Source organism: Chlorocebus sabaeus, chromosome X (assembly GCF_047675955.1).
Source record: "Chlorocebus sabaeus isolate Y175 chromosome X, mChlSab1.0.hap1, whole genome shotgun sequence".
Taxonomy (NCBI): domain Eukaryota; kingdom Metazoa; phylum Chordata; class Mammalia; order Primates; family Cercopithecidae; genus Chlorocebus; species Chlorocebus sabaeus.
In genome coordinates this window covers 1,591,325-1,617,545 of record NC_132933.1, presented here as the reverse complement: position 1 = coordinate 1,617,545, position 26,221 = coordinate 1,591,325, and the positions used below count along the sequence as shown (strand labels likewise).

At 61.3% G+C, this 26,221-nt stretch overlaps 1 protein-coding gene across 2 annotated transcripts; it reads right to left on the bottom strand.

Moving 5' to 3' along the window:
* FLNA (filamin A) lies at positions 1-26,221 on the bottom strand. 2 transcript variants are annotated; one of them, XM_007993134.3, is made up of 48 exons: positions 26,100-26,221; positions 22,452-22,940; positions 19,401-19,649; positions 19,200-19,297; positions 18,956-19,103; positions 18,208-18,326; positions 18,038-18,115; positions 17,785-17,947; positions 17,501-17,701; positions 16,827-16,964; positions 16,614-16,737; positions 16,305-16,441; positions 16,010-16,203; positions 15,704-15,817; positions 15,467-15,610; positions 14,042-14,165; positions 13,799-13,959; positions 13,623-13,713; positions 13,360-13,529; positions 13,066-13,183; positions 12,683-12,945; positions 11,379-11,976; positions 11,115-11,288; positions 10,867-11,029; positions 10,629-10,789; positions 10,367-10,537; positions 9,839-9,962; positions 9,594-9,750; positions 8,823-9,012; positions 8,640-8,663; positions 6,275-6,522; positions 6,065-6,160; positions 5,830-5,932; positions 5,601-5,741; positions 5,363-5,491; positions 5,002-5,175; positions 4,746-4,907; positions 4,451-4,654; positions 4,222-4,374; positions 4,003-4,125; positions 3,631-3,897; positions 3,334-3,471; positions 3,031-3,146; positions 2,355-2,487; positions 1,488-1,664; positions 1,106-1,324; positions 819-1,022; positions 1-508 (listed from the first exon to the last, which is right to left on the bottom strand). In XM_007993134.3, exons 2-48 carry the CDS (start codon positions 22,822-22,824, stop codon positions 321-323), a joined length of 7,944 nt encoding a protein of 2,647 aa, XP_007991325.3. In that variant the 5' UTR covers positions 22,825-22,940; positions 26,100-26,221; the 3' UTR covers positions 1-320. The 2 variants fall into 2 exon arrangements, with proteins under 2 accessions (XP_007991325.3, XP_007991326.3); XM_007993135.3 differs by lacking the exon at positions 8,640-8,663.

The window sequence follows — 26,221 nt, the reverse complement described above, 5'->3', positions numbered from 1 at the left end:
GAATGGAAGCAAAACTTTATTCCTCTTGGCTGGAGAAGAGAAGTAGTGGGTGGTCGTGTACAGGACCCCCATCCCTCACCCCTCCCAGAACCAAAGAAGACAAGCAGCGCCACCAAATGGCTCCCTCTGCCCAAGTGAAAGCCGAGAGGTCAGCGGCTGGCTGGGGAGGCAGGTGAGCGCAGCACGGCACAGGGCAGGGGCGGCTGCAGTGACAGGCGGGCGGCCAAGGTGGCTCAGGGGCCAGGGCTGAGGGGAGGAGGGTGGGGCTGCTTGGATAGTGGGGCAGGCTTGGGGGCTGCCGGCTGGCACTGACCCCAGACTCAGGGCACCACAACGCGGTAGGGGCTGCCTGGGATGTGCTCCTCGCCCCACTTGACCACCAGTGTGTACTCCCCTTTGTCCTTGAGCAGGTAGGACACGCTGTAGAGCCGGCTGCCCACGTGCTTCACCAGGATCTCCTCGCAGGGGGTCCTTGGGCCATGAACCCCCACCAGCAGCATGTTGTTGCCTGAGGCAAGAGGAGCCCTCAGTCACAGGTCCCAGCCCCCTTCCTCCCGCTGGTGTCCTCTCCTCTCCTGTCCCTAGCCAGTTCTGGGGTGACAGTTCTCTCTTGCTAAAGAGCTGCCAGCACCTCCCCAACCCAGGCCGGCTTAGCAGATTCCAGTTCCTCCCTGGCCTTTGTTTGAGGGTCCAGGAGGTGGCTCTAGAAGTGACAGCCATACCCCAAAGGTGGTCCCCCCTCTCTCAGATACTGGCCGTCCTGTGATTTCTGGCCTCATTTTGGTGGGAAGGTGGGCCGGGGGCGCGAGTTTGCCCACCTGCTTTGCTGCAGTCTACCGTGAAGCTGCTCTTCTGGCCTATGTAGGCCTTGCTCAGCCCCAGGCCCTTGGCCACCACCTTGGTGGCGTCAGCAGGCCCAGGACCCGGAGCCCCATGCTGGGGGGCGCAGGTGGCCTTGGTCAGAGAGTCTACAAATACTGATGATGTCTCGTGGAGGCTGTGGTTGCTGACGAGACGGGGGCCTGCAGGGCAGAGTGGGTGGGGCTAAGAGGTGGCCATGGTGCCAGGCATTGGGCAGGTACCAACAGCTTGGCCCTAGGCTCACCTGTGACTTTGGCCTTGAAGGGGCTGCCCCCAATGTGATAGGGGCCACCATACTTGATGGAGATGAGGTAGCTGCCAGGTGCCATGGGGGTATAGGTGACACGGTAGCCCTCAGGGCACTCCTGGCAATCCATCTTCACCTTGGAGGGGCCATCAATGGTCACCGACAGGGCACCAGCTCCTGCATTGCTCGTGTTCACGATGAACTCAGCTGGGCTCCCTGGGAGCACAGGAGATCAGGCAGAGCCAGACTGGTCTGCCTCCCTGTCCTCAGCCACCCAGCACAGGCTTGTCACCTCCAGATGCCTCCCGTTGTCACCAAGAGCTTGGAGGCAGGGGTCTAACAGCTGCGTGCACACCTGCAGCCGCACCCACAGACTTACCTGTGACACCGCCTTCCAGGCCTGCTCCGTAAGCAGACACCAAGCCTGGGTCCCCTCCATGCCCGGGCTCCCCAACTCGGATCTTGAAGGGGCTTCCAGGGATGTGGGTGCCATTGAACTTGACGTCAATCAGGTAAACGCCATTCTCCCGAGGGATGAAGCGCACAGCATATTTATCTGAGGAGCAGGGAGCCGTGCTGTGGGCCTGGGGCCCCTCCTCAAACCAGCAAATGGTGTCTGAGGAACAGCCTCAACCCTGGCCCTACCCGTTTTGCCAGTCCATCAGTGTGAGCCCAGCCATGCTGGGCACCTGCACCCTGCAGCAGACCTCCTGAGGGCTGAAGCTTTAGACACTCAAGCTGCCCACTGCCAGGGTGCATTGGGACAGAAATCTTTTTACAAGCCAAACCCAGGCCTCGCTGCCTCCTAAGAAAGGTTACCGCGAACAACATATCCCCCGCATGTTAACGGGCTCAGAGACAGGCAGGAACTTGCTTCAGGTCACGCAGCTGGGAAGGGCAGGACTAGGCTGTGAAATGAAGCCCACTGGGCTCCTCTCACCCCCAAGGTGGCCCCAGGCCTGTGCACAAGTACCATGGCCATGGCTAAAGGGCCGAGCAGCACTGAGGGAGTCTTTGCCTGTGGCGACCGCATGGTACTTCAGGGTAGAAGGGCTTCCTAACAGCCATGGGCGGCGAGCCACATCCCCAATGGCTTGGGTCACCAACTGGGAAAGGGTTGCTTGGCTTAGGGGGGCAGGAGATGGGGCCCCGTCTTGGCTGCTTACAGAAGCGGTACCTTCCTTTTGTACTCTCAGCCTGCTTCCAGCCAGCAGGGCAGGGCGGCCGGGCGGGGACAGGGCCTCACCTTGGTCAATTTCTGTGACATAGCACTCCTCCAGGGCTCCTGAGGGGCTGTGCACCTTGGCATCGATCGCCCCCTTGGCCCCATTCAGGCTGACTGCAAAAGAGGCTGGCTGGTTGACCTTTAGCCCTGACTCCTGGAAGCACAGCAGACATGGTTAGATGGGGGCCTTGGGCCAGGGCAAGGGCAAGGGAGGAAGGAAAGGCCCCAGGAGCAGGAGGCCCGCGGGTCGCACTTACCCATCTGGCGTCCAACTTGGTTTAAAGAGGGAGAGCCACTGATTTGCAAGGGGCAGCAAGCCACAGGCACACATCCCCACGCCTGCCCCCACACTCTGCCATCACACACACCCAGGTGGCAGGAAGGGAGGGCGGCCCCACCCTGTGGGCAGCACCCAGCCTTGGCAGGCTGTCCCTCTTTAAACCACAGCCCTGGTGCTCAAGGGGCACAGGCTTCTGTTCAAAGCCTTTAGACCTGAGACACGAGAAAAACTCCACGTGGTGGGCAGGATATTTCCTGCCGACCCCAAGCGTGGGCTGCACCCGGCCAGAGCAGAGGCCTGGAACCCAGAGCTGGGCCAGGGGGTCACTGGACACAGGGCCGAGGCCTGCTCTCTGCGGTAGCTCTGGTCTGTCCGGGCCCAGGAGCCCCAGGTGGGCGGTTTCTCTCAGTGCCTCACCTGAAGGCTAGAAACAGTGAGGCGGCGGGCATCGCCAGACGGAGAAGCCACAGGCACCACGAAGGGGCTGTCGGGAATGTGTTCCTCGTTGAACTTGACTGAGACTTCGTAGTCACCTGGGCAGGGAAAGAGTGTAAGACCGGTTCATCAGCCTTTGGGCCTCCCACCTCCCACGAACAGCCTGGGTGGCCCTGGGACCTGAAAGTGAAGAGTGAGTGCCACGCAGGGCCATCTGTGCAATCCCTGGGTCTAATACCCACACTCAGGCCCCACCTCCTCCAACCCCAGCCGGGTTCGCAGTACCTGGCTCCTGGACCACATAAGCCACACCACAGGAGCCGTCCTTGCGGTCCTCGAAAGAGATCTCAGCCTTGCTGGGGCCCTCGACAGCAATGGCCAGGCCTCCGGCACCAGCTTCCCGGGTCCAGATACCGAATTCGGCTGTGGGAGAACAGCGTGTCCTCACTGAAGGCTGCTTCACCAGCCTTGGCCCCCTCCAGGCATAGCCAAGGTAGACATGTCTGCCAGCTCCTTCCTCCACCCCCAACCCCACCCCGGCCAACGCAGGAGAGCGAGCGCTCAGGGTGTGAGCAGGCCTACCTGGCACTCCAGCTTCAGCCCTCTCCAGGCCAGGGCCCCCAGCTCGGACCTTGTGGGCTCCCCCTTCCCCTAGGGGCCCCACGGTGAACTGGAAGGGGCTCCCAGGCACGTGCTGGCCCTTGTACTTGACGCTGACTGTGTGTGTGCCCATCTCAGCAGGAACAAAGCGGATACAGTAGGTGTGGTTCTCCCCTTCCACGATCTCGGCCTCATGGCTCTTGCCCGATGGGCTGGTCACCTGGGCTGTCATATCCTGGATGCTAATTTCTGCAGGGTGGGGATGGGCTAGTGAGCAGCAGCCCTGGGCTCCACCCCTCCTCTTGGGGCTGCTTGAGCCCCAGGACCCCTCCCCAGGCTCCCCACAGCCCCTACCAGGGATCTTTAGGCTGAGATCACAATGACTGCCAACGTTGGCCACTGAAGGAGCCCGACGCCTGCGGGTGATGCTCTCTTTCACCCGGCCCTCGCCTGTCACTTTCACAGAGAAGGGGCTGCCTGCAGGAAGAAAGCACGGCCCACGCCCCTCCGGTCACAGAGCGCATGTGGGCCCTGGTGCAGTGGCGGGGGCTGCCGAGGCGCTGCTGCACTCACCAGGCACGTGCTGGTCGGCAAACTTGATGTTGATGATGTAGCTGCCAGGCTCTGTGGGGCAGTAGGTGACCCTGCACGTCCCGTCCTCCAGGTCCTCTGTGTTGATGTCCACCTTGCTGGGGCCCTCAATGGACAGGCTGAGCCCACCATAGCCTGGGGAATGGATACCCCTGAGCTTCGGTGCTATGCAGAGTGTTCCCACCCCAGCTGGTGGGCAGCCACTGCTTACCTGCATCTCGGGTGTCAATGATAAACTCCGCAGGCTCAAAGGTGTGGCCTTCGTGAAGGCCCTGGCCAGAGACCCGAACGCGACTGGCATCCCCGATTTCCGACTGGCTGATCACCACCGGGATGGGGCTGCTGGCCACGTGCTGGCCGTTTTTCTTCACGTGCACCAGGTGCTCCCCTGTCTCCTTGGGCACGAATGAAATCCCTGGACACAGGGCAGGGCTGTCAGTCAGGGAAGGCGTGGGTTCCCACAGACTGCTGCCTTTCTGAAACCCCTGGACTCTTTGGCCGCTTACCCACGTGGCCATTACGCAGCCGCTTCAGCAAACAGGGCTCCTCCCGGCCTGAGGGCGGGACCACAGTGGCCGTCAGCAGGCTGAGATCCGTCTCTGAGATGTTGATGGGGATGTCGGCAGCAGAGCCCACCTTTAGGTGGGACATACGCATGGAGTCGTCACCTGGTGGGGGCAGGCCAGCCATCACTGTGTGTCCAGCCATGGGAGACCACGCCCATCCTGCCACCCGTTTGTCACTGCTCCCAGTGCCACCCACCTGTGACCCGGGCCGTGAAGGGGCTGCCTGGGATGTGCTGTTCATTGTACTTGACTAGGATGCTGTAGTCACCCGGCAGCACAGGCAGGTAGGAGACGCTGCATGTCCCATCCTGGTTGTCAGTGCAGCTGATTTCTGCTTTGGACGGGCCCTCGATGGCCAGAGACAGGCCCCCTGGAGAGAGCCGTGGGTGAGCATGGGAACTGTGCTGGGGACACTCCAGTTGGCCTACACTGAGGAGCCCCGACGGCCAGGGCAGCAGGGCAGGGAGCCCCATTCAGGAGTATCTCCTGAGTCCAGCCCTTAGCCCGGTGAGGGCATCTCGGGCACAGAGCAGGTCAAGACCGGAGCTATTGCTCACCCTCTCCTGCATCCTTGGTGTTGACAGTGAAGGTGGCAGGCTTGTTCACTACTCCGTGGGTGAGGCCAGGTCCATAGGCAGTGACATGGCCGCAGTTGACATAATCCACATAGAACTGCAAGGGGCTTCCTGAGGCAGGAAGAAGGGCCTTGTGGAATGGCAGCCTCATGTGTCCCCCAGCCCCATCTCTCTCTGTGAGGTGGTGGCAGTGGATTGGGCAGAGGCAGGGCAGGCCCACCTGGGATGTGCATGTTGTCATAGCGGATGTCCATCTCGTGCAGACCAGCCTCACTGGGTGCATACCGTACGGTCACGGTGCCATCTTTGTTGTCAGTGATGGCAGGCTGCGCCACCTTGCCTGAGGGCATCCGAACCTCCCCTGTGGGGCAGTGGGGCTGAGGTCAGGGCAGCTCATTGGCACAATCTGGCCTCCTTGGCTCCCGAGCTCCTTCCTAGTCCCCACTCACCTGTGATCTCGCCCTTCTTGATGGTGAAGGGGATGACAAGGTCAAAGGGCCTCAGGCTGGTCATATCCAGCCCATTGACACCCACCAGGGGCCTCTCTGGGGCCTGCAGTGGAGACACAGGGCATGGGTGAGGCGCAGTGGGAGGATCTGGGGGTCCCTCCTCACACATGGTAAAACAGGGCCTCACAGAACACCCAGCTGGCTAGCCCCAGTGTCCCTAGCTGGCCAGGCGTACCCAAGTCTGCTGACCGCCCTGGGCGTAGGTATACTGTGGGGCCAGCTGCTGAGACCGTAGCGGGGGCTGCACCGAGGGCTGGTCCCCAGCCAGAGCCTGCAGGGCAAAGCAGAGAGCTGCTGGAGAGTCTGTTGTCACAGAGGGGCCCCCAGGGGAACAGGCCAGGACCTGCCAGACGCCCCTGCTGACCTACCCTCCACCCCTCCTCACCGTCACTTGGAAGGGGCTGTTCGGCACGTGCTCGCCACCAAAGCGCACACAGATAATGTATTTGCCCGGCTGGGGGGCCGTGTAGAAGATGTCAAAAGTGCCGTCCTCATTCTCCACCACGTCCACATCTACCTCTGAGCCATCAGGCGTGCACACGGTGCATGTCACTTTGCCTTTGCCTGCCGCCTTAGTGTCCACGGTGATCACCGTCTCCTCCCCAATCTGGATGGTGGGGCCGATGCCAGCACCTGGTGGGGCAGGGTGGGTCCCCAAAGGGGGGCCAGTGTGTGAGCTTGGGCTCAGGTTGTTCCCGTCCGCCTGCCGCCCACACAGGACTCTCATTGCCACCACCAAGCACAGCCAGGCCGCCAGGCCTCTTGCCCCACCCTGCCCCTCCAAGCTGGGATGGCGAGTGGCTTCTCAGAAGGCAGGAAGGGTTCTCCTGACCACCTCAAGTGCCCGTGTGGGAGGGGCCCGACGGTAGCACCCAGGTGCCTGGGAGGAAAAGGAAGGGCCCACTCCAGCCTAAGTGTTGACAGCCACTCCCTTGCCTACTCAGCCTCATCCAGCACCACGGCCCACACTGCTGAACGTCAGCATCTGGCTGGGTACACGGCTGCCTGCACCCCTGTGGCCTGGCCCCGGACCCCAGTGCTGTGTGTGGACGCGGTGAGGCAGAGTCCTGCTGCAGCGTGGGGGGACGTGACACTTGCCTCCCCACCCCCCAGGCCTGATGGTGAAACCGGAGTTTCCTGACAACTGAGAAGGCTCGCGGTGAAAAGCAGCCCAGTGCAGGCAGGAGTGGGAACGGGGAAGCGGAAGGCAGTGGGGTTAGCACCCGAGTAGCGCAGTGCAGCAGGCTTGGCAGAGCGGGGACAGCACCCAGGGAGACAGGGAACAGGAGGCCCAAGCTACAGCCACCACTGCTGGGTTGCGAGGGCAGAGCAGCTGAGCAGGCTCCAGGGCCCCAGAGTGCCCAAGGAAAGGGGAGAGACAGTGACGTTATGATCTGGAGCTCCGCCGTGGAGGCTTGCGGGGCTGTGGGCTGTGAGGCCTGGCAGTGACAGTGTCCCCTGCAGCCTGGCCTCCTGCCAGGGAAGCAGCCAGGAACACGAAACCCACTTGAAGGCCAAGCTCGAGGGGCTCTGCCACCAAGTCCCGCTATCGGCCGAGGGCTCCTGCTGCACTAGGCTCCATGCTGGCCTGCTGCCCACGCTGCCCTGGGAGGCTTCATTCATGCCCACCCCATGACATCTAGTTAGTGTCTTGGACCCCAACCTCGGGTACCCAACTCTCCCCACTTTCCCTGCCCAGCTCCCGGCTGGCCATCCGCAGGTCTGAGCCACTCCATCCTCAAAGTATGCCTCCTAATTTGGCTCTCACTGAAGCCCCCTGGCCACCAAGCTTGCAGGAGAGCAACTTCAGCACCACCCCCCTCCCTGCCTTCATTCTGCAAACAATAGCCAGGGAAATGAGGTTACTGAGTCTTGCTCCCACCCCCAAAGCCCCCAAGGCCCTGCAATCAGCACTCCCCAGGCCTGCTCACACACGCCTGTCACATCAGATCCTACCTACGGCCCGTTCTATAAAGCCATCTCACTCCTGCCGCAAAACTCTAGCCACCCTCTAACCCTTTCCTTAGCCACCTTGCCCAAATGCCAGGCCTGTAGCCTCTCATCAGCATTCCCGGGTGTCCCTGGCTGGGGCAGGTGACCCTCCATGCCTGTTGGGGAATGTCTGAATAACGTCACTGCTGGGGGATGGGGGAAGGGGGAAGGAGGGAGACGGGTCACAGAATGCACTTTGGGGCTCTGAGGCTGGGCCGGGCCCCGCCATGCTGGCCGCCCAAGCAGTCGATACTGGCGCTACTGCACTACCAGCCAGCCCCACCCGCTCATGCACCTCCCCCAGCCCGGGACGCAGAGGCCCCTGGAAGGTGGGGATGGGGGTCTGTGGATCTGGCCAGGGCTGGGGCTCCCACTGAGTCAGGGAGACCCCTTGTTCCCTCAGCCCACACAGGAACCCTTGTGCTTCCCTGGGTGCCAAGATCCCGAGACCCCAAAGTCCCCAGTGGGGTGCCTCTCAGGATGCACCTCACCCCAAAGCTCTCAGCTGCAACCCGAGTTCTCAGATGGGGAAATAAAGGCCCAGAGAGGGGGAGAGCCGGAGCGGTCATGCTCAGCTCCGGAAGCCTCCCTGGGCCCTCGCCCTCCAGCCCACGGCCTCATCTTCTGCGGCCCCCCCCCCAACTCTGTCCCTGCCTAGAGCTGCAGCTGGAACTGTCCTGGGAATCGGCTCCAAGAGGAAAGGAAGTTGCCCCTCTGGGCAGGAGGGGCATTGGGAGTGGCCCCAGCAAGCAGCTTACCTAGCCCGTGACCTCCGATTGACACTGAGGTGAGAGGGCAGAGAGCAAGGAGAAAGGTCAGGTGAGTCACTCAAGGGGGCAGCCCCCACTCCCACACGCCGCCCCAAGCAGCGAGCCCTTGCACACAGGCACAACCCAAGCCCCGTGCCGAGCGCCGCAGCGGCCAACGGCAGGCTGGCTCACCTGTGACTGTGCACTTGCTGGCGTCCCCGGTGGGCACGGCACGCACGCGGTACGGGGAGAAGGGGATCTCATCACCACCATACTTGATGAGGATGGTGTAGCGACCCGTCACATCTGGCACATAGGCCACTGTATACGTGCCGTCATGGTTGTCTTGGATGTGTGTCTTCTTCGGCTTGCCTTCCGGATCCTGTGTGGCAGAGGCAGGGGAGGCAGTTGGCTCAAGACCAAGTAGCCCCAGGCCTGCCTCAGGCGCTCCTGGAAAGCACCCAGCGTGGCTGCTACCGGTACAGCCTCTGGGCCTCAGGCCTCTCAACTGCTATGGCCCAAAGGGCTGCCTGCACCTGGCAGAGTCCAGAATGGAGACTAAAACATCCCACACTCCCCACATGACAAGAGGCACAGCCAGGGAGCTTGGCACCCATCCTCAGCCCCAGGGCCTGTCCAGCACTAGGAGGAGCTCACCTGGGTGTTCTCAAGTTTTTATCCTATACCTGCCCCATGAGAATATTACAGGTGGGGAAACTGAGGCACAAAAGGCTTTGGTGACATGCTCAAAGTTGACAGCAAGTGCATGTCTGGGGAAGCCTGTGCCTGTCACCACTATCCTAAGGTAGTCACAACCTTAGCGAGCCAAAGACAGGGGCCCTGTCCTTCCCTGCCCTCCTTGGTGCAGCTCCCCAGGGAGATCAGACACTGGCCACCACAGCCCACACTCCAGCCTCCCAGGCCCAGGCCCCCTTGCCTCCCCTGCTTGTTCCTAGAGCTCACCGTGATCTGGACAGCCAGCAGGCCCTCCCCAGCATCCTTTGCATCGATGGTGAACTCCACGGGCAGGCTGGCAGGCACGCCAGTGGTGTTGAGTCCGGGGCCACTGGCCTTCACCTTGCTGGCATCATGAGTAGGCAGCACCTTGACCTTGAAGGGGCTGTGGGTATGGGTGTTGTGAGCAGTCAGACAGGTTGTCAGCATCCAGCCTGGGCTACTCCCCACAGGCAGCAGGCCCTGCCTCTTACCTCCGGGGCACCTCTTCATCTCCATACAGTACTGAGATACTGTAGGGCCCTTCTCGGCTGGGCACATAATTGACGGTCTGGGTGCCATCAGCGTTGTCCACCACGTCCACTGGCTCCACCAGGCCTGGCCCCAGCCCCAGGGACAGAGCCTCAGCTAGTCTCCTAGGCCTCCATTCCTATCCCACCACACTGGACTGCCAGGACCCAGCCCCAGGCCTAGACCTCGCTTTATCCTTATCCGCCCGACCCTGGGAATAGCCTTGACCCCCTCTGACACGAAAGACACCCATCTGGGTGCCAGCTGGGAACCTTGCCCGCCTGCCTTCCTGCCACATCTGCTCAGTGACCAAGTCCCATCTGTTCTACCTCCTCTAAGTCCCCCTCCTGGATGCACTGTCATCTGAGACTCTTCCAAAAACACCTATACCCTTGCACCACTTCTGCACTCTGGGCCTCCAGTCTCCTTTCCCAGCCCTCAAAGAGGACACTGCCCTCCCGACCCCCGGCTCCAGGCATGCAAACACTCACCTTTGGGCCCTTGCACTTTGACCTGCAGTGGGGCCACACCAGCCTTGCTTGTGTCCACCTGGAAGGACTGAGGAAGGTTCGCACGAACCATGCCTGGGCTCAGGCCGGGCCCAGAGCACTTGACCTTGGACGCATCTGTCACATCGTGCACAGGGACCTTGAAAGGACTGCCTGAGGGTTGGGGCAAAGGTATGGCAGCTGTATGAGACAGGGTGGGGAGGAGCAGACAGTCCCAGCCCTGCCCTGGTTGCCACCTCCTCACCTGGCACTTGATGGCCACCATAGGTGACATTGAGGCTGTAGGTGCCAGCCTCATAAGGGATGTACTCAACTGAGCAGCTGCCATCCTTGTTATCCATGCAGGACATCTTGGCCTCAGAGGGGCCCTCTACAGCCAGGCCCAGGCCGCCCGTGCCAGCTCCCCTGGTCCAAACAGATAGCCGGTCATTTCTGGGGTTCCCAGGCCTACTGGCCACCCAGGCTCCTGGGGGCTCCCTCACCTGGTCTCCACAGTGAACTTGTTGGGCTTGTTGGTGGTGCCACTTTGGATGCCTGGCCCATGGACACGCACCCGGGAGGGGTCGCAGCCCTCAGTCACGGGCACCTGGAAGGGGCTGCTGGGCACGGGGCTGCCGTCGTAGGTCACGTCCACCGAGTGCAGTCCTGGAGGAGTGCAGGCCGGGTCAGGAGGAGCCTGGGCCACCCCACCCACCACCGTCCACCAGCCTGTGGGAGCCCCAGCACGCACCCTCCTCATAAGGCGTGTACTCCACTTTGTACGTGCCGTCGCCTCGGTCCTGAACGTAGGTCTCCGTCAGGTTGCCTGAGGGGTTGGCCACACGGGCCTTGACGTGCGGCCCTCCGGTCTGTGTCAGAGCCCGGGCGTCCACATTGAACTCGGTGGTGGCCTCACGGAAGACACCTGCAAAGGGACACAGAGAGGAGGCTTGGGGCTCTGGGGTTCTGGTCCCTGTGTCCCCGCTGCCACATACCCCATGGCAGGGCAACTCACCCTGGCCCTCAATCCCGGGCCCGTAACACTGGACGCCGGAAGTGTCCAATGCGGGCTCCACCTGCAGCTTGCTGGGGAAGTTGGGCACAGGCTGGCCACCGTACTTGATGGTGACAGTGTAGGCCCCGGGGCAGAGAGGAATGTATGTGATGGTGTGCGTGCCGTCGCCATGGTCCTGGATGTACACCTCGGCTGGCAGCCCCGCCTCTGAGCAGATCTCAATGGTCAGCTCTGCACTGCCTGCGCTCGAGCAGTCTACTTGGAATTGGCCCACTTCCCCAGCGGTGGCCCGCTCCAGCCCAGGGCCCGAGCACTTGACTTTGGATGCGTCAAAGCAGGGAACCACGTGGGCCTTGAATGGGGAGCCAGGGATGTGGGTGTCAGCGAAGAGGATGTTGATGTTGTAGTCCCCGGGCTCGGTGGGCACATAGGACACGGAACATGTGCCGTCCCCGTTGTCCAAGCACTCGAGCTGTGCCTCGCAGGGGCCCTCCACTGTCAAGCCCAGGCCACCTGTGCCGGCGCCCTTGGTGTCAATGGTGAAGCGGGCGGGGGAGCCTGCACTGCCTCCCTGCAGTCCCGGCCCAAACGCCTTCACCTGAGGGAAGAAGGGGTCAGGAGCCAAGGCCATGCTATGCCCCTGACCCCAGACCTCCTGCCTGACTCTCCACCTGCCTCCCCTTGCCCTGGCTTCCTGCCCTCACCAAACAGGGATGCTGGCGGGCCCAGGCTGCCTGCCAGATGGGCCATCCATCAGTCATAAGGACAAAAAGGAGGGACGGGCGCGGTGGCTCACACTTATAATCCCAGCCCTTTGGGAGGCCAAGGCAGGTGGATCACCTGAGATCAGGAGTTTGAGACCAGCCTGGCCAACATGGTGAAACCTCGTCTCTACTAAAAATATAAAAATTAGCCAGGTGTGGTGGCGGGCACCTGTAATCCCAGCTACTTGGGAGGCTGAGGCAGGAGTATCGCTTAAAGCTGGGAGGCAGAAGGTGCAGTGAGCCGAGATCGCGCCAGTGCACTTCAGCCTGGGCGACAGAGTGAGACTCTTTTTCAAAAAAAAAAAAAAAAAAAGAAAAAAAATGCTTTAACCCTGATGGCTTTTTGTGGGTTTCTATTCCCTCCTCCCCTTTACTCTCACTTAAACAGGGTCAAGGTTAACAGTCTGTCTCAGACAAAAAAAAAAAAAAAAAAAAAAAAAAAAGGAGGATTGAGGGCAGGTCTGGAGAAGATGGGGTACCCTCTGGGCCCTCAGAGAACACAGTAGGTTCTACCCTTAGGGCCTCCCATACCCCAGTTACCTTGCTAGGCTTGGTAGGGGCCACGGCTTCCACAGGAAAGGGGCTGCCAGGCACAGGCACGCCGTCATAGGTCACCTCCACCTCATAGGGCCCTTCCTCACGAGGCACGAAGCGCACCACACTGTTGTCAGCCCCTAGGCCTGGCTCCACCTTGCAGGGCACTGCTGCACCTGAAGGGCCCACAATCTTGGATGCCACTTTGCCTTGACCACCAGCACCCTTTGATTTGACTGTGAACTCCTGGTCTTTGCCAACGTCCACCTCTGTAGAAACGATGAAAGGAAGGAGACATGACACCCAGCTCAGTCAATCCCTGGGATGACACTCGGGCTGGGGGTGCCTATGTGACAAGGGCCTTTGCGACAAGGGCCCCAACTACTTACTCTCTCCCAGGCCAGACACCTTGATCTTGCTGAGGTCCAGGCTTGGAGATACTGCCACCGAGAAAGGGCTCTTAGGGATGGGATCCCCTCCATAAGTGACATTGATGCCTACTGGACCCTAGGAAGGGTGCAGAAGGGAAGGGGGCATTTAGAGACACTAGAATTGCTCCCCAACCCCCTCCTGGGCCTCCATGCCTACCCTTTCCCAGGTAAGGAATGAGGGTGGGCAGTAAGTCCCTCGGAGCTGTGTGAGGAGGCTGGGGACTCGGTCACCGTAGTGGAGGGCGCGGCTACCTGCTGCACAGGCGTGTACTTGACTGTGTAGGTGTTGTCATGGTGGTCGATGATGTCCACGTCTCGCACTGCATCCCCCTTGGTGAGTCCTGAGAACTGGACGTCCAGCTTGCCTTTGCCAGCGGCTTTCGCATTGACTGTGAAGTGGGTGGGCTTGCCAAGCTCGACACCTGAGGAACACATAGGGACCGTGTAGGGGCACCCTGCCCTAAGCCCTCCTCCCCTTGATGCCTCACAACCTGCCATGGGGTACCTGTACTCACCAGTGCGACTGAGGCCAGGGCCCTCTGCCTTCACCTTACTGGCGTCATGAGAGGGCTCCACCTTGACTCGGATGGGGCTGGTGGGCGTGGCCTGCAGGCAGTGGGAGGAGAAGGCCTTAGAGGAGGGCAGACATTATCTGCAATGACATCTTAGTGGTCAGGAGCACAGCACTCACCTGGTCAGCAAAGAGGACCATAATGGTGTAGCTGCCAGCCCCCCGGGGCGTGTACTTGACCGTGAAGGTGTCATTGTCGTTGCGGATGATGTCGAAGTCGATGTCAGCTTCAGCGGGACCTACCACTCCAGGGGCACACTTGATACCGATGCTGACATCCCCTGCGGCAGGGAGAGGAACGGAGGCTGAGACCTCGCAGGGACATCCCAGCCACCTGCCCTCCCACCTACAGCCAGGCCTTACCCTGGCCAGCCTCGGCGCAGTCCACAGTGAAGTAGGTGGGCTCGTGGGCCTTGAGCCCTGTCTTGGCCACTCCGGGGCCATATACTTTGACCTTGTTGGGGTGGCTGCCAGCTCCCACATTCACCTGTAGGGCACAGGGGCAAGGGTAAGGGCATGAGCAGCCTGGAGGAGACTCAGAGGCTCCCTCGGCTACACTGGCAGGCACACAGAATGGTCCAACTGCCTTGGGAAGAGTCTGGCAGTTCCTCAGTTGACCACAGAGGGACTGGGTGATGCTCCAGGTCACTCCGAGGCAACTACCCAAGAGAAATGAAAGCAAACATCCATGCAAACACCTGGACCCACTGTTAACAGCACTGTTTATGATCACCAAAGGCAAGCCCATCCTCAATATCTGTTAGCAAGTGAACAGACAAATGGAATGTGGTCTGGCCACACGATGGAGTATTATGCAGCCATAAAAGGGAATGAAGCGGCCAGGCATGGTAGCTCACGCCTGTAATCCCAGCACTTTGGAAGGCCAAGGTGGGTGGACCACCTGGGGTCAGGAGCGCAAGACCAGTCTGACCAACAAGGAGAAACCCTGTGTCTACTAAAAATACAAAATTAGCTGGGCATAGTGGCGCATGCCCAGCTACTCAGGACGCTGAGGCAGGAGAATTGCTTGAACCTGGCAGGCGGAGGTTGCAATGAGCTGAGATCACGCCACTGCACTCCAGCCTGGGCAACAAAAGCAAAACTCCGGCTCAAAAAAAAAAAAAAAAAAAGAAAAAAAAAAAAAAGGCTGGGCGCGGTGGCTCACGCCTGTAATCCTAGCACTTCAGGAGGCTGAGGCGGGTGGATCACAAGGTCAGGAGATCGACACCATCCTGGCTAACACGGTGAAACCCAGTCTCTACTAAAAATACAAAAAATTAGCTGGGTGGGTGGCAGGTGCCTGTAGTCCCAGCTACTTGGGAGGGTGAGGCAAGAGAATGGTATGAACCTGGGAGAAAGAGCTTGCAGTGAGCCAAGATTGCGCCACTGCACTCCAGCCTGGAAAACAGAACAAGACTCTGTTTCAAAAAAAAAAAAAAAAAAGAATAAAAAATTTAAAAATAAATAAATAAGATAATAATAAAGGAACGAAACACCAAGACATGCTAAACGTGAATGAAAACACGGCAAACTTCGTGGTGAGCGAAAGAAGCCAGACACAAAAAGCCATGTGGCACACGGTTCCACCTATAGAACATGTCTAGGACAGGCAAAGCCACAGCAGGAAACATGTTAGTGGTCACCAGGAGCTGTGGGACAGAGGAGTCAGTATGGCGTGGAGTTTCTTTCTGGGATGATGTGAATATGCTCCACCCACTTGAAATGGATGAAGTGTGTGCTATGTGAATGCTATCGAGATGGACTAAAGGCTGCTGGAGGTTGACTCACCCTGAAGGGGCTGTTGGGGATGCTGACGCCTCCCCAGGACACCATGGCTGTGTGCTTCACTGGCTTCCTGGGCACGTAGGAACAGCTGTAAGTGCCGTTGCCATTGTCCTTGACCAATGCCTCCACAGGGCAGCCTTCACTGTCCTGTCAGGCAGGTAGGAGCAGGTGGCCTGCTGGTCAGTGCCCAGGCCTGGGTACCCACACCTGCCCTGGCCCCAACACCCATGGGCACTCTACCTGGACTTGGACCCGGAGTGGGGCCTTGCCGCCGTGCTTGGCATCCACTGTGAACTCTGCTGGCTTGTTGACGGCCACACCTGTCTTCTCCAATCCAGGCCCACGTGCCTTCACCTAGTGGGAGACCACCCAGCTGTCAGGGGACCAGGTCTAGGCTGCCTGAGCCACAACCCAGGCAGGGTGGCCAGGGACACAGAGTGCCAGGAATACTGCTGGGGATACCAGCCCAGGACCCGGGCCCACCCCCACCGGACCCCAAGCAGGAACAGCAGGATGAGACTTAGGCCATCGCTGCCTGCTCTTTACCCTGTCTGGGTGGAAGTCCTGGGGTGCATCACGGATGTCAGCCATGAAGGGGCTGAGGCGGATGTCCTCACTGTTGCACAGCACGTGAACGGCATACTCGCCAGCCTCCTGCGGCCAGTAGCGGACATCACAGGAGCCATCACCCTTGTCGTCACATTCGATCTTGGCCTGCGATGGACCTTCCACCGAGAAGCCTGACAACAGCCACCAGTCCCCTCAGTGCCCTGGAGCCTCAGGGTGGGTTGTCCTTGCCATCGTCTGTCCCCAGGTGCCCATGGTGCAGCCCCCAACTTACCCAGGGTGCCCACGTCGTCTCCAATAGCCTCTACCACAAAGTCTGCTGACTTGCCAACGACGCCGCCCTCCAGCCCAGGGCCCCATGCCCGCACCTTCTGATTGCCACACTCGGTGCCCACCTTCACCTCGAAGGGACTGCGAATGGGAGAGCCACACAGGAACACCAAGAGTCACTACATGAGCCAGCCTGGGCCCCACTGTGGCGGCCAGGCAGGAAGAGCCCGTGTGGCCCCTCATCATCAGGTGGGGAGGCAGGAGGAAGAGGCAGGATGTGCAGAGCTGGGAGAGGGATGCCTGGGGGCCTCACCTGCGCCCAATGTTCTGACCGCCCCACGTGATGGTGACGATATAGGTCCCAGGGACCGTGGGGTAATACTCGAAGCCATACACGCCATCCCCCAGGTCCTTCTGCTTCACGCGCTCCTCTCCCTCTGCGAAGACAAGGAGGGCCTCAGGCCTGCCCAGCAGTGAACCTGGGGGCTGCAGCCACCCACCCTGGCCTGGCTCCAGGCCAACTTACTGGGGCCCTTCACGGTGACCTTCAGCTCCCCACTGCCAGCACCCTTTGTGTACACCTTGAAGTCGGCTGTCTCCTTCACCCGCACACCCTTGGGCTGGAGGCCCCGGCCGACTGCCCGGCAGGCACTCGGGTTACAGGCTGTAGGCAGAGGGGCCAGCTGAGCACCAGCAGCTTGGCTGGGTGACCCCTCCCTTGCCTCCTGCAGGTCGGGGCTGTCAGGACTGGAGGGTCCCTCAGAGTTTGGTTGGAGGGGGACATGCGAGAAAGAACTGGAAGGAACCGTGACCCCAGTAACCGTGGCCTGGGCCAGGACATGGCAGGCCTCCTCCCACCTGCTACACACCAGCCCAGAGCCCCCCGCCCTCCCTTCCAAGAAGAAGACAGATCCAAGTACCGTTGACCCTGTGGGCAGAGCAGAGAGCGGCAGGTTGCTAGACAGCTGGAGCGAGCTCTTCCAAAGGTGAAAGCGTGAGGAGAGAGATGGAGAGGGGCGAGGAGAGGAGAGGAGGAAGGGCCCCAGCAGGGGAGGAAAGATAGCAGGTGCCCAGACAGTGGAAGCTCAAAGAGTAGGCGCCCTGGGGTGGGCTGCAGCGGGACTGGACCAGGGGGCTCCCCCTCCTGTGGGAGGCCCAGACTGCAGTGCCACAGCAGAGGGCAGTCAGGGCCGGGCCTACCTTGGCCAACAGTGACAGTGTAGGGGCTGCGAGGGATGGGCACGCTGGCAAACGTGACGTGCACGGTGTGGACACCCTCCATGGTGGGCTGGTAGGTGCAGCGGTATGTGCTGTCGCCCCGGGCCTCCAGCTGAGGCTCTACCGTGCCCTTCTGTCCTGCGGGGTCCTGGATCACAACCTCCACCTCGCCAGTGCCAGCTCCTGCCACAAGGCACCTGCTCAGCTCCCCGGCCCCAATGTGGCTCTCCCCACAGACCAGCCGGGCTTCGGCAGCCTCCCCTTACCTGCTGTAAAGATCTCAAAGTAGGTGGTCTTGTTGGCGATGTTGCCACTGGGCTCCAGGCCCGGGCCTTGGGCTGTCACTTTGCTGGCGTCACCCTGTGACTTATCCACATACACCTCGAAGGGGCTCTTGGCGATGTGCTGGCCAGCAAATAGCACAGTGACCTGTCCCCAGAAGTGTGGGCCGTGAGGGTAGGCTAGGGACCTCCAGCCACCGCCTGAGGTCACAAGCCTCCCCACTGGCCAAGGGCTCACCTTATGAGTCCCCGTCACCTCGGGGACGTACCAAACGGAGAAGGTGCGGTTCTTGTCATTATTGGCAGTCACTTTTGCCTGCAGTGGGAAGGAGCCTGTGAGCCTTCGCTAAGAGCAGCCCCACTGAAAGGGAGTGCTGCGGGGTCTCCACTGCCAGCAGCTAGCCCTACCTCCTCCTGGTGTCCAGCCGGGTCCTCCACGTACACCAGCACCTCCCCCTGGCCGGCACTTCTGGTCTCCACAGTGAACTCCGCCCGCTTCTTCACCATGTTGCCTGTGGGCTCGATGCCTGGCAGGGGAGGGCGAGCCAACCACAGGCCAGTTGTTAGGGCCACAGCCTCACCCCTCCACCCCTCAGCCCTGGATGCTAAGGGAGGCGGGCAAGAGCACCGGTGGCATGCCAGCCCCCAGGCCTCTGCAGGCTCAACGCCCCTCCCTGCTGGCCCCTAAGTCAGGCACATTCCAAACTGGGCAAGTTCATTCAGTGTGAGCTGCGGCACAAAGCCTGGCCTCGGGACCCAGCTGTGCTCTTGCCGCCGGGACAGGCCTGTGCCTGTTTTCTGGAACATTCATTCTCACCGCACTGGGCCCTTGTTCCTGTGTGAGCTGTGACTGGGTTTTAGGTCCCTGTTACTGAGTTCTGGTTCATCTCCGTTTATAACAAAGACCACTGGGTGCTACCTCCCCAAGGACCTCACGCTGCAGGTTTCTGTGACTGGAGGAACGTTTTGGCATTCTCTTGCCTACTCAGTGGAGTGTTGTCACTAGTCCCGACCCACTCCTGTCTGACTCTTGGGTGGCCTGATCACCTAGCCACCACGTAACCCAAGACCCCTCGGGACCTCCACGTTTGGATGGGACACTGTCTTATGGGTAAGACATTGGCACATGGGTGCACCCCTGGCTGGGCTCCCTCACCTGGCCCGTAGGCACGGGCTTTCTTCGGGTTCAGTTTGGGCCGCAAGGGAGCCCCTGGCTTCAGCTTGGCCTTGGGGAACTGGGACAGGTAGGTCATGACAGAATGCTCGTCCACGTTGGGGTCCACAATCTCCTCGGGGGTGATCACCTGTCACGGGCAGAAAACAGGAGCCATCGGGCCTCCGAGTCTCTCCCAACTGCCGATCCGGTCCCCTACAGCCGCAGACAGGCCGGGCAGGTGTACCTGGGGGATGCCCAGCCAGTCATCCGCCTGCTGCATGGCCTCTCGTGCATTGTTCACAGGCTTGCTGGCATCCCAAGAGTCCCAGTCAGGACACAGGCCTATGGCACAAGGAGGGCTGTGAATCCAGGGGCTACAGAACCCCCTCAAGGGCCACCCATGGGCAACCCCAGCCCAGTCTCTCCTGCCTCTGGGCCCCCTCACCCGGGGCACAGCTGTCGACCAGGGCACCCAGGGCCCGGCCGCTCTGCCAGTCCCGGCTGAAGTTGGTGATGGGCAGCTGTGGCAGCTTGTTCTGGATCCAGCCCAGGAGCCTCTGCTTGGGGGTCTGCTTCTTGGCCTCCTCATCCTCCTCCTCATCCCACATGGGCATGGAGATGGAGTAGTGCAGGATCAGGGTCCAGATGAGGCCCAGGATCAGCTTCAGGTTCCCGTCCACGATGGCCTTGCTGTCTGTGAGTAGAAGAGTGGCTACACTGGGCACACAGCTGTGTGGGAGGGGCCGCTCCCAGGCTTTGGGGTCATGGTCTAGTAGCACGGGATGGGGGGGCCAAGGAGGAGGGAGACACCCCGTCTTGACCAGTGGTAGGATGTGGATGAGGCCCTCTCTGCCCAGCATCCCAGGGGGTGTTCAGAAGTAAAGGAGACTTTGGGGTGAGGGGAGATGCCCACAGACATGCGATGATGGCAGGGCATGATGACTGCCAGAAGCCCTGGGCCCAGAGGAGGGCAGCGGGCGGGCCCAGCCCACAGATGGTCAGCTCTGGAGAACATGCGGACAGTGTCCACAGCTGCCAGAGCAGGGCTCTGCCACCCGCCTCAGGGGCTATGCGGAACCAGGAGGAGGAGATTGGCTCCAGCTGGCCCAGAATCCAGGGCCCATGACCTGGAGTGGGGCTGGGGCTGGGGCTGAGGAAGAGGAAGACGGGTGGCCCTGGGTGGTTGGGAAATACAACTGTTGTTCCAGGGTGGGTGGGGTGAGGCAGGGGAAGTGGGGGAGTTGGGCAAACACCCTTTGGGTAAAGGAGTGTGACCCCCACCACCACCTCCACTTCCTCTACCACCTCGAAGACCCAAGCTTGGAGTTGGGAGGCCACAGGCCCGGCCAGGGGAGAGGCCCAGAGCCCAAAGGAACCAGCAGTTGGGCCACATGGCCCTGACTCACTGGGGCCCATCGGGAGATGCCGGGCTGGCAGCAGGAGACACTGTGGGAACCCCCTTGCCACCCACTGCCTGACCCACTTGCCACCTAACGGGCCTGGGCCTCGGCAGGCTCGCCACAGGGGAAGTGGTTAGGGCGGGTCCCTGACACCCCCCATTGCCATGGCAACCCTGCTGGGCTCAGGGCCCCACCCAAAGCTACTTCTGGGTCTCAGGCTCAAGGCAGGATGGCTTGGGCTTTCTAAGAGCTCATCTTTAGAAGCTCTGTCAGCCTCTCCCATAATCAGACAAAATACTTCTCTGGTGAGTCAATTAGGGGGTGGGTCTATGAGGAGGGGCTGGGCCGTCCACGGCAGCTGCTTCCCAGCCCAGCAGGCAGCACCTGGAGGGCCAGGTGGGCCGCTCAAAGTAGAGTGGCCTCCCCAGTTCCCAGATTGGTCCTGGCCCCACGAGGCTGCCTTTCACTCTCCCTAAATGGCAGCGGGGAGAGGGGTTCAGAGAGGACTGAGGGTGCAAGGCCAGGGAACAAGGCCAGCCAGGGGTTCCCATCAGGCCCCCACCCCAATCCAGCCTAAGACCCCTTAACGACCCCCACACGGGGAGCAACCAGGCCCACCAGGCCCATGTTAGGCCAGCCTACTCCGTCCCCATCCCCCTCCCAAAAGAGAGTGTGAAGGACCAGGGCCTAAGGCTGGGAGACTGCCTGGCTGGATGGCCCCGCCCCATCCCACCCCCTTTCCCCAGCCCCCGGGCCAGCCAGCCCCTCCCTCCCCGAATCACTGCTGCTTTCCAACATTTTTTTGCCTTATATGGCAAAGCTCTGGGAACTAGGCCTGCTCCAGCCAGCTCACAAGGAGGAGGGGAGCTGGGAGGAGGGAAGAGACCCCCCCCAAAGAGCTGGGGTGTGGCCCGCCTCCCCACATCCGGTCGCCCCCCCCAACACACACCATCCAGGACTCTGAAATGACTCAGCTTGGCTAGACTGAGGCTGGGACTTGGGGGGGTGGGCCTGCCCCTCGCCTCAACTGGCATTCCAAAGAAAAAACTTCAATTCTTGGGATCTGCCCTCTGAGTGGCTGGGGGAACCCAAGTCTTGGTCCCTCACTTTCTTGGGTTCAGCAAGCGCCATTCCAGAGCTTCAGGGATAACTGGAAGGCCTCTCAGTTCTGAAGAAGAGAAGAATCATCATCCCTCTCCTCTCCCTGTTCAACGTCACCCCCAAGTCACCCGTTCTGGTGCCTGCCCTTCCAAGCAGCCCCTGTCCTGAGAAACAACTGGGGTGCTGCAGCAGGCCCGGTCAATGCCAGCCTCTCCAGTCCAGTGACACAGACACTGGGCTGGCACAGTGCACGCCAGAGCATCTACCAACCAACTCCTGCGTGCTATACGCAGAAAAGCAAGGACAACATGGAAGCAAGAATTTGGCCCAAGATGAACAGAAAAGTTGGGTCCAAGTAGTCTACAAGCCAGGTTCCTCAGTCAACCACGCCCAACTCCGGGTACAGTTTTGCTAACTCCGCTTCTTTCTGGCTCCCAGGTTCCCTGTGTGTGTGGGGGAGGTAGATCTAAACTGGTGGTTGGAGCCATCTCCGATGGGCGACCCATCCTCCAGGGACAGAAAGAGCCCAGAGTCCTAGACAATGGGACGCACGAGCTCCAACCCACACTTTAGAAACAAGGGGAGTCTGAAGCCAGAGGGCCCTCTCTAAACAGCTGTGGGGGGAGAGCCTGGGCCTCCTCCTCCTCGAGGATGGGGCGCAGGGCCAGAGCCTGCCCAGTGCCCGACCCCCCAGGCCCACTCCCACCGCGAGCACATCTGCGGGGGCGCGGCCTGCTGAGGATGTGAGTTCAGCCTGGGCGCCGGCCAGCCGGGGCGCGGCGGGCGGGGGCGCGTAGCGGTTCGCACGCCCGGCCGGCCAGCCCGCCAGCCCGCGCGCCTTTGTTCTCCAGGCCCGCGTGGAGCAGAGCAGCCGGGGGCCTCGGGAGCTGCGCCGCAGCCCGGAAGGAGGTGGTTTGGAGGGGTCCGCCCGGGGGGATGGAAGGACGCACGGAATTCCCGCCCCCGCCCGCCCGGCGCTTCGGGGCGTCCCTCACCGATGGACACCAGTTTGATGCTCTCGCGGTCCAGGAACTCGAGCGCCACCGACACATTCTCAAGCTGCATTTGGCGGAAAGTGGGCCGCTGGTTGTGCTTGCGGTGCATCTTCTTCTGGCTGAGCACCTCCAGCAGCGCGATGAGCCGCAGCCCGTCGCTCAGGTCCGTCTGCAGGTTGGCGATGCGCTTGCTCACGCACTTCAGGTGCTCGTTGCACCAGCGCGTGAAAGTGTTCTGCTGGATCTTCTTCCACGGCGCGTCCTCCGCGAGGTCCTTCTCGGTGGCCGGCATCTCCGCGTCCCGCGTGTCAGCGCCACCACCCGGAGCCGCGCCTGCTGCGCTCTGGCCCGCCCGAGAGTGGGAGCTACTCATTTTGAGGCGCGAGAAGCCGGGGGGGCGGTGCTGCAGCCTCGGCGAGGGGACGGCCCTTTAATTAAAGTCGCAGGCACCTCGGAGCGCGGGAGGCGAGGCAGGAAGCAGAGGTTGCGCTGCGGAGAGAGCGAGCCCTTTAAATGCGGGCGGAGGGCGGGGCCAGGGGGCGGGCCTCCAGCGGGGAGGGGCCGTGGGGTGGGGCTTCGGGGGCGCGACTGCCCCACCCCACCCCGCCCGTTGGAATGCCCCCACTAGGCCCCGGGCTTTGGCTGATCAGACGCGAAACCCGGGCTCCGGGGTGGGTCGCTGGGCCCTGGAGTGGGCAAGGATGCTCCCAGCCCCGCGGCCTCGCGTTGGCGCTGCAGGAAACGCACCCCAGAGCGAGGAAAGGCTGAGCAGTATCTGGCGCGGGACTGCTTGGCCTGCAGCCGGCGCGCCTTACAAGGGACTTTCCTTCCCCAGGGCTCCTGCGAGGGGTGGGGTGGTTCTCTTCCCTAAGTCACTTGGGCTCTGCCCCGTCCCTGCACAACCCTACCCCCCCACCGTCATCCCCCTTCCCCGGGGCCCCAGGGCCTAGGGTTCCCGGGCGGCATCCCGGTCCGCCGCCCCGGCAGCGGCGGGAAGGGGCCAATCCTAAGAGCGAACCCCTGGAGAGCGGCGGCCCCGGACCAGGCACTGCCGAGGCCCTTTGTGTGCACATCACCTGGGAAGCGGCTGCAGGGCAAGGCCTGCGCCTATGCGGTCCCTGCAGACCCCCTGCCACGGGCCCGCCTTCCCAGTCTGTAGGGCCCTCGCCTGCGCACCTGTGCCCGCTGCTTCCCACCGCCTCCCTCTCTGCTTCCCTCCACCCGGGAGGATATGGGGCACTGGGCCAGGAGGCCGCCGACACTCCAGGAGCAAGCAACCTTTGAAGGGGTCCGGGCGTGCCAACGGGCACGCCAGTGGGCGCGGGCAGAGGGTGCCGTGCGATGTGTGGAGAGACGTGTGCCCGCCTAATCATTCTTGCCAGTTCACCCGGGGCACTGGGGGGAGTTGAAGCCGGGGTCCTCTCGTGTCGGAAAGGCCCCTGAGCCCAGCATGGCCAGCCAGGGGACAAACGGGAGTGGCATTCCAGACCCAGAGGGGCCTGCTCAGCGGTTCCCATAAGACTTGTCAGACTCTGAGCACCTGGGTCTGGGTGGGCTTCGGGTGTGGTGGCAGGTGCAGAGGAGGCCTGAGGACAAGGATCAGGGGCCTGGGGGGTTGTGTCCCCAGAGCAGTGGGGGCTATTCACTCAAAATTTTCTGGTAGATAACTCTGGAGATGGTGCAGCGGCTGCTGTGCTGAGATGTAGACTGGGACCAGGGAACTGTTGGGGATGCTCACTGCTACTATCTTCAGCCAGAAGCCAGCCTGCCTATGGCTTCCTCCCCAGCATGCACTCCCTCTCTCAGTCCTCGGTACCTCCCCTCTCCGGAATGTTTCCTCCTCTGAGTGTTTTTTTCTAGGAAGGCAGGTATCCGTCCCTCCTGCTCAATTCTAGTAATAATTAATTTATCTGCTAAAGACCAGTGAGAGGAGGAGGCCCCGGCTTGGCCAGCACGTCATGCCCAAATATGGTTGACTCTCCTGTAGCCCTAGTTGTCTACATGACATGTGGTCGGGCTGTGTGTGATCCACCCAGCACATTCACTTCGGGGCTGCCTGTGGCCCCACTGGTTTTTCCCACTAGTGGTGGTGTTAGGGGGTGCAAATGGCATTTTCCAGTACTGAGGCCAACCCCTGTATATTGTCCCCTCTCCTGACGACTTTGAGACACACTTGCACCAAGTGCACCTGGGCGTCTGGGAGCTGGGGTGGAGGTGGGAGGGAGGACTGGAAAGGGGGGACCCATACAGATCCCTCCCTGCCAGGTCCCATTCAAGACAGGCTTGAAGTTGTCCTTCTGGTCCCCCTGCCCCACTGGAAAGCAAGTTCCCAGGCACAGAATTCCATCAAGAATTGACTCTCCACTAAAGGCCATTGAGTTGGGTTGTCTGGGTTCATTCCTTAATCTTCAGAGCTCAGGGAAACTGAGTCAGAGTGACCAGTAGTCAATTCCAGCAGAAAGGGAGTCAGGAGATGGGTGCCCTGTCTTCCAGCCCTAGCTTTTCCCTATTTACAGGAAACAAGGAATGGGCGTGTAGAGGGTTCTTGTCCCTAGAACATAGTATCACCGCCAGATGTCGCCCAATCCCAGAGCCCCCAGATCGGGCAGCCCTGGGAAGCCAAAATCCAGCTCTTTCATATTTTCCCTTATTTGGAGTAGATTCTTGGATGTTAGACACACCCCGCCCACCACACCACCCCTGGCCCTCAGACCCCAGGCCAGACCCTCCCACTGGGAGGTATAGCCCAAGCCCAGGGGCTGTTCAGCTGGGATCCCTAAGGAGCCATTTCCAGGCCTGTGTAGCCAGGGGGCGCAGGAGGGAAGGAAGCAGCAGATTGGCAAGGTGAGAAGAGACCTGTGCTGGCAAGTCCAGGTGCGGCAGGTGAGGCTGCCCATTCCCAAGCTCCCACCTCGGCAGTGTACTCAGAGCACTTACAAATGGGTCTGCCAGTGGACTTTCACCTACTTTGCGTGGCCCCAGGTGGCATGGGAATCTGGGGACATTGTTGGTCACATCCTGGCTGGCAGTGCGCATCCAGCTCAGAGCCAATCTGGGATATGGCCCAGGGCCCGACCAAGGAACCTGGCCTGGCCTCAACCTCACCATGGCCGCCATGGAGTACAGCAGCCCAAGAACCAGCTCCCCTTTGCCCAAAGCAGCTGGTGTCCCGTGGACTCGAGCCAGCAAAGGACACGCTGTCCCCCTCCCAGTGGGCACACTGACTGAGAAGTGTCCTTCCAGGTGGCCACTCACCCTGAGTCCACACAAGTTCCTGGTGTCAAGGCCCTTCTCTCTCAGGCATGCAGTCTGTTCATGGGCACCCACGCAGGCACCAGTTTCCTGGCAAGTGCCCAGACACCCTCTTTCTCTAGGGGACCCCCCCATGGCCTCAGGCTCCCACATTCGTGGGCACAGACACGGCTCGTGGGTCAACTAGGGAAGACATTCTCTGGACACTCACTCCCAGGTGTCAGGGGCGCCTCCATCGGCTCACGCATCCCAGCTGAACCTGGCCCGGACGTGGGCGCGACCTGGCGCCTGCGTTCTCGGGCCTCTCTGCCCGCCTTCTCCAACCCCGCCCCCGGCCGACAAGGAGCGCGGCGACCCTATGGCGCAAGGCGCGAAGCCGGGCCGCGGAGACCTCACCTGCTGTCCCTGAGAGCGACCGGTGGCCGGTGACCGCGGGGTGGCGCCCGGATCGCCTTCGCGCCCGCGCCAGGCGCCTCGGGGTTCTGTCGGCGTCCGCTGCGCGCGACGCGCCTTCACGC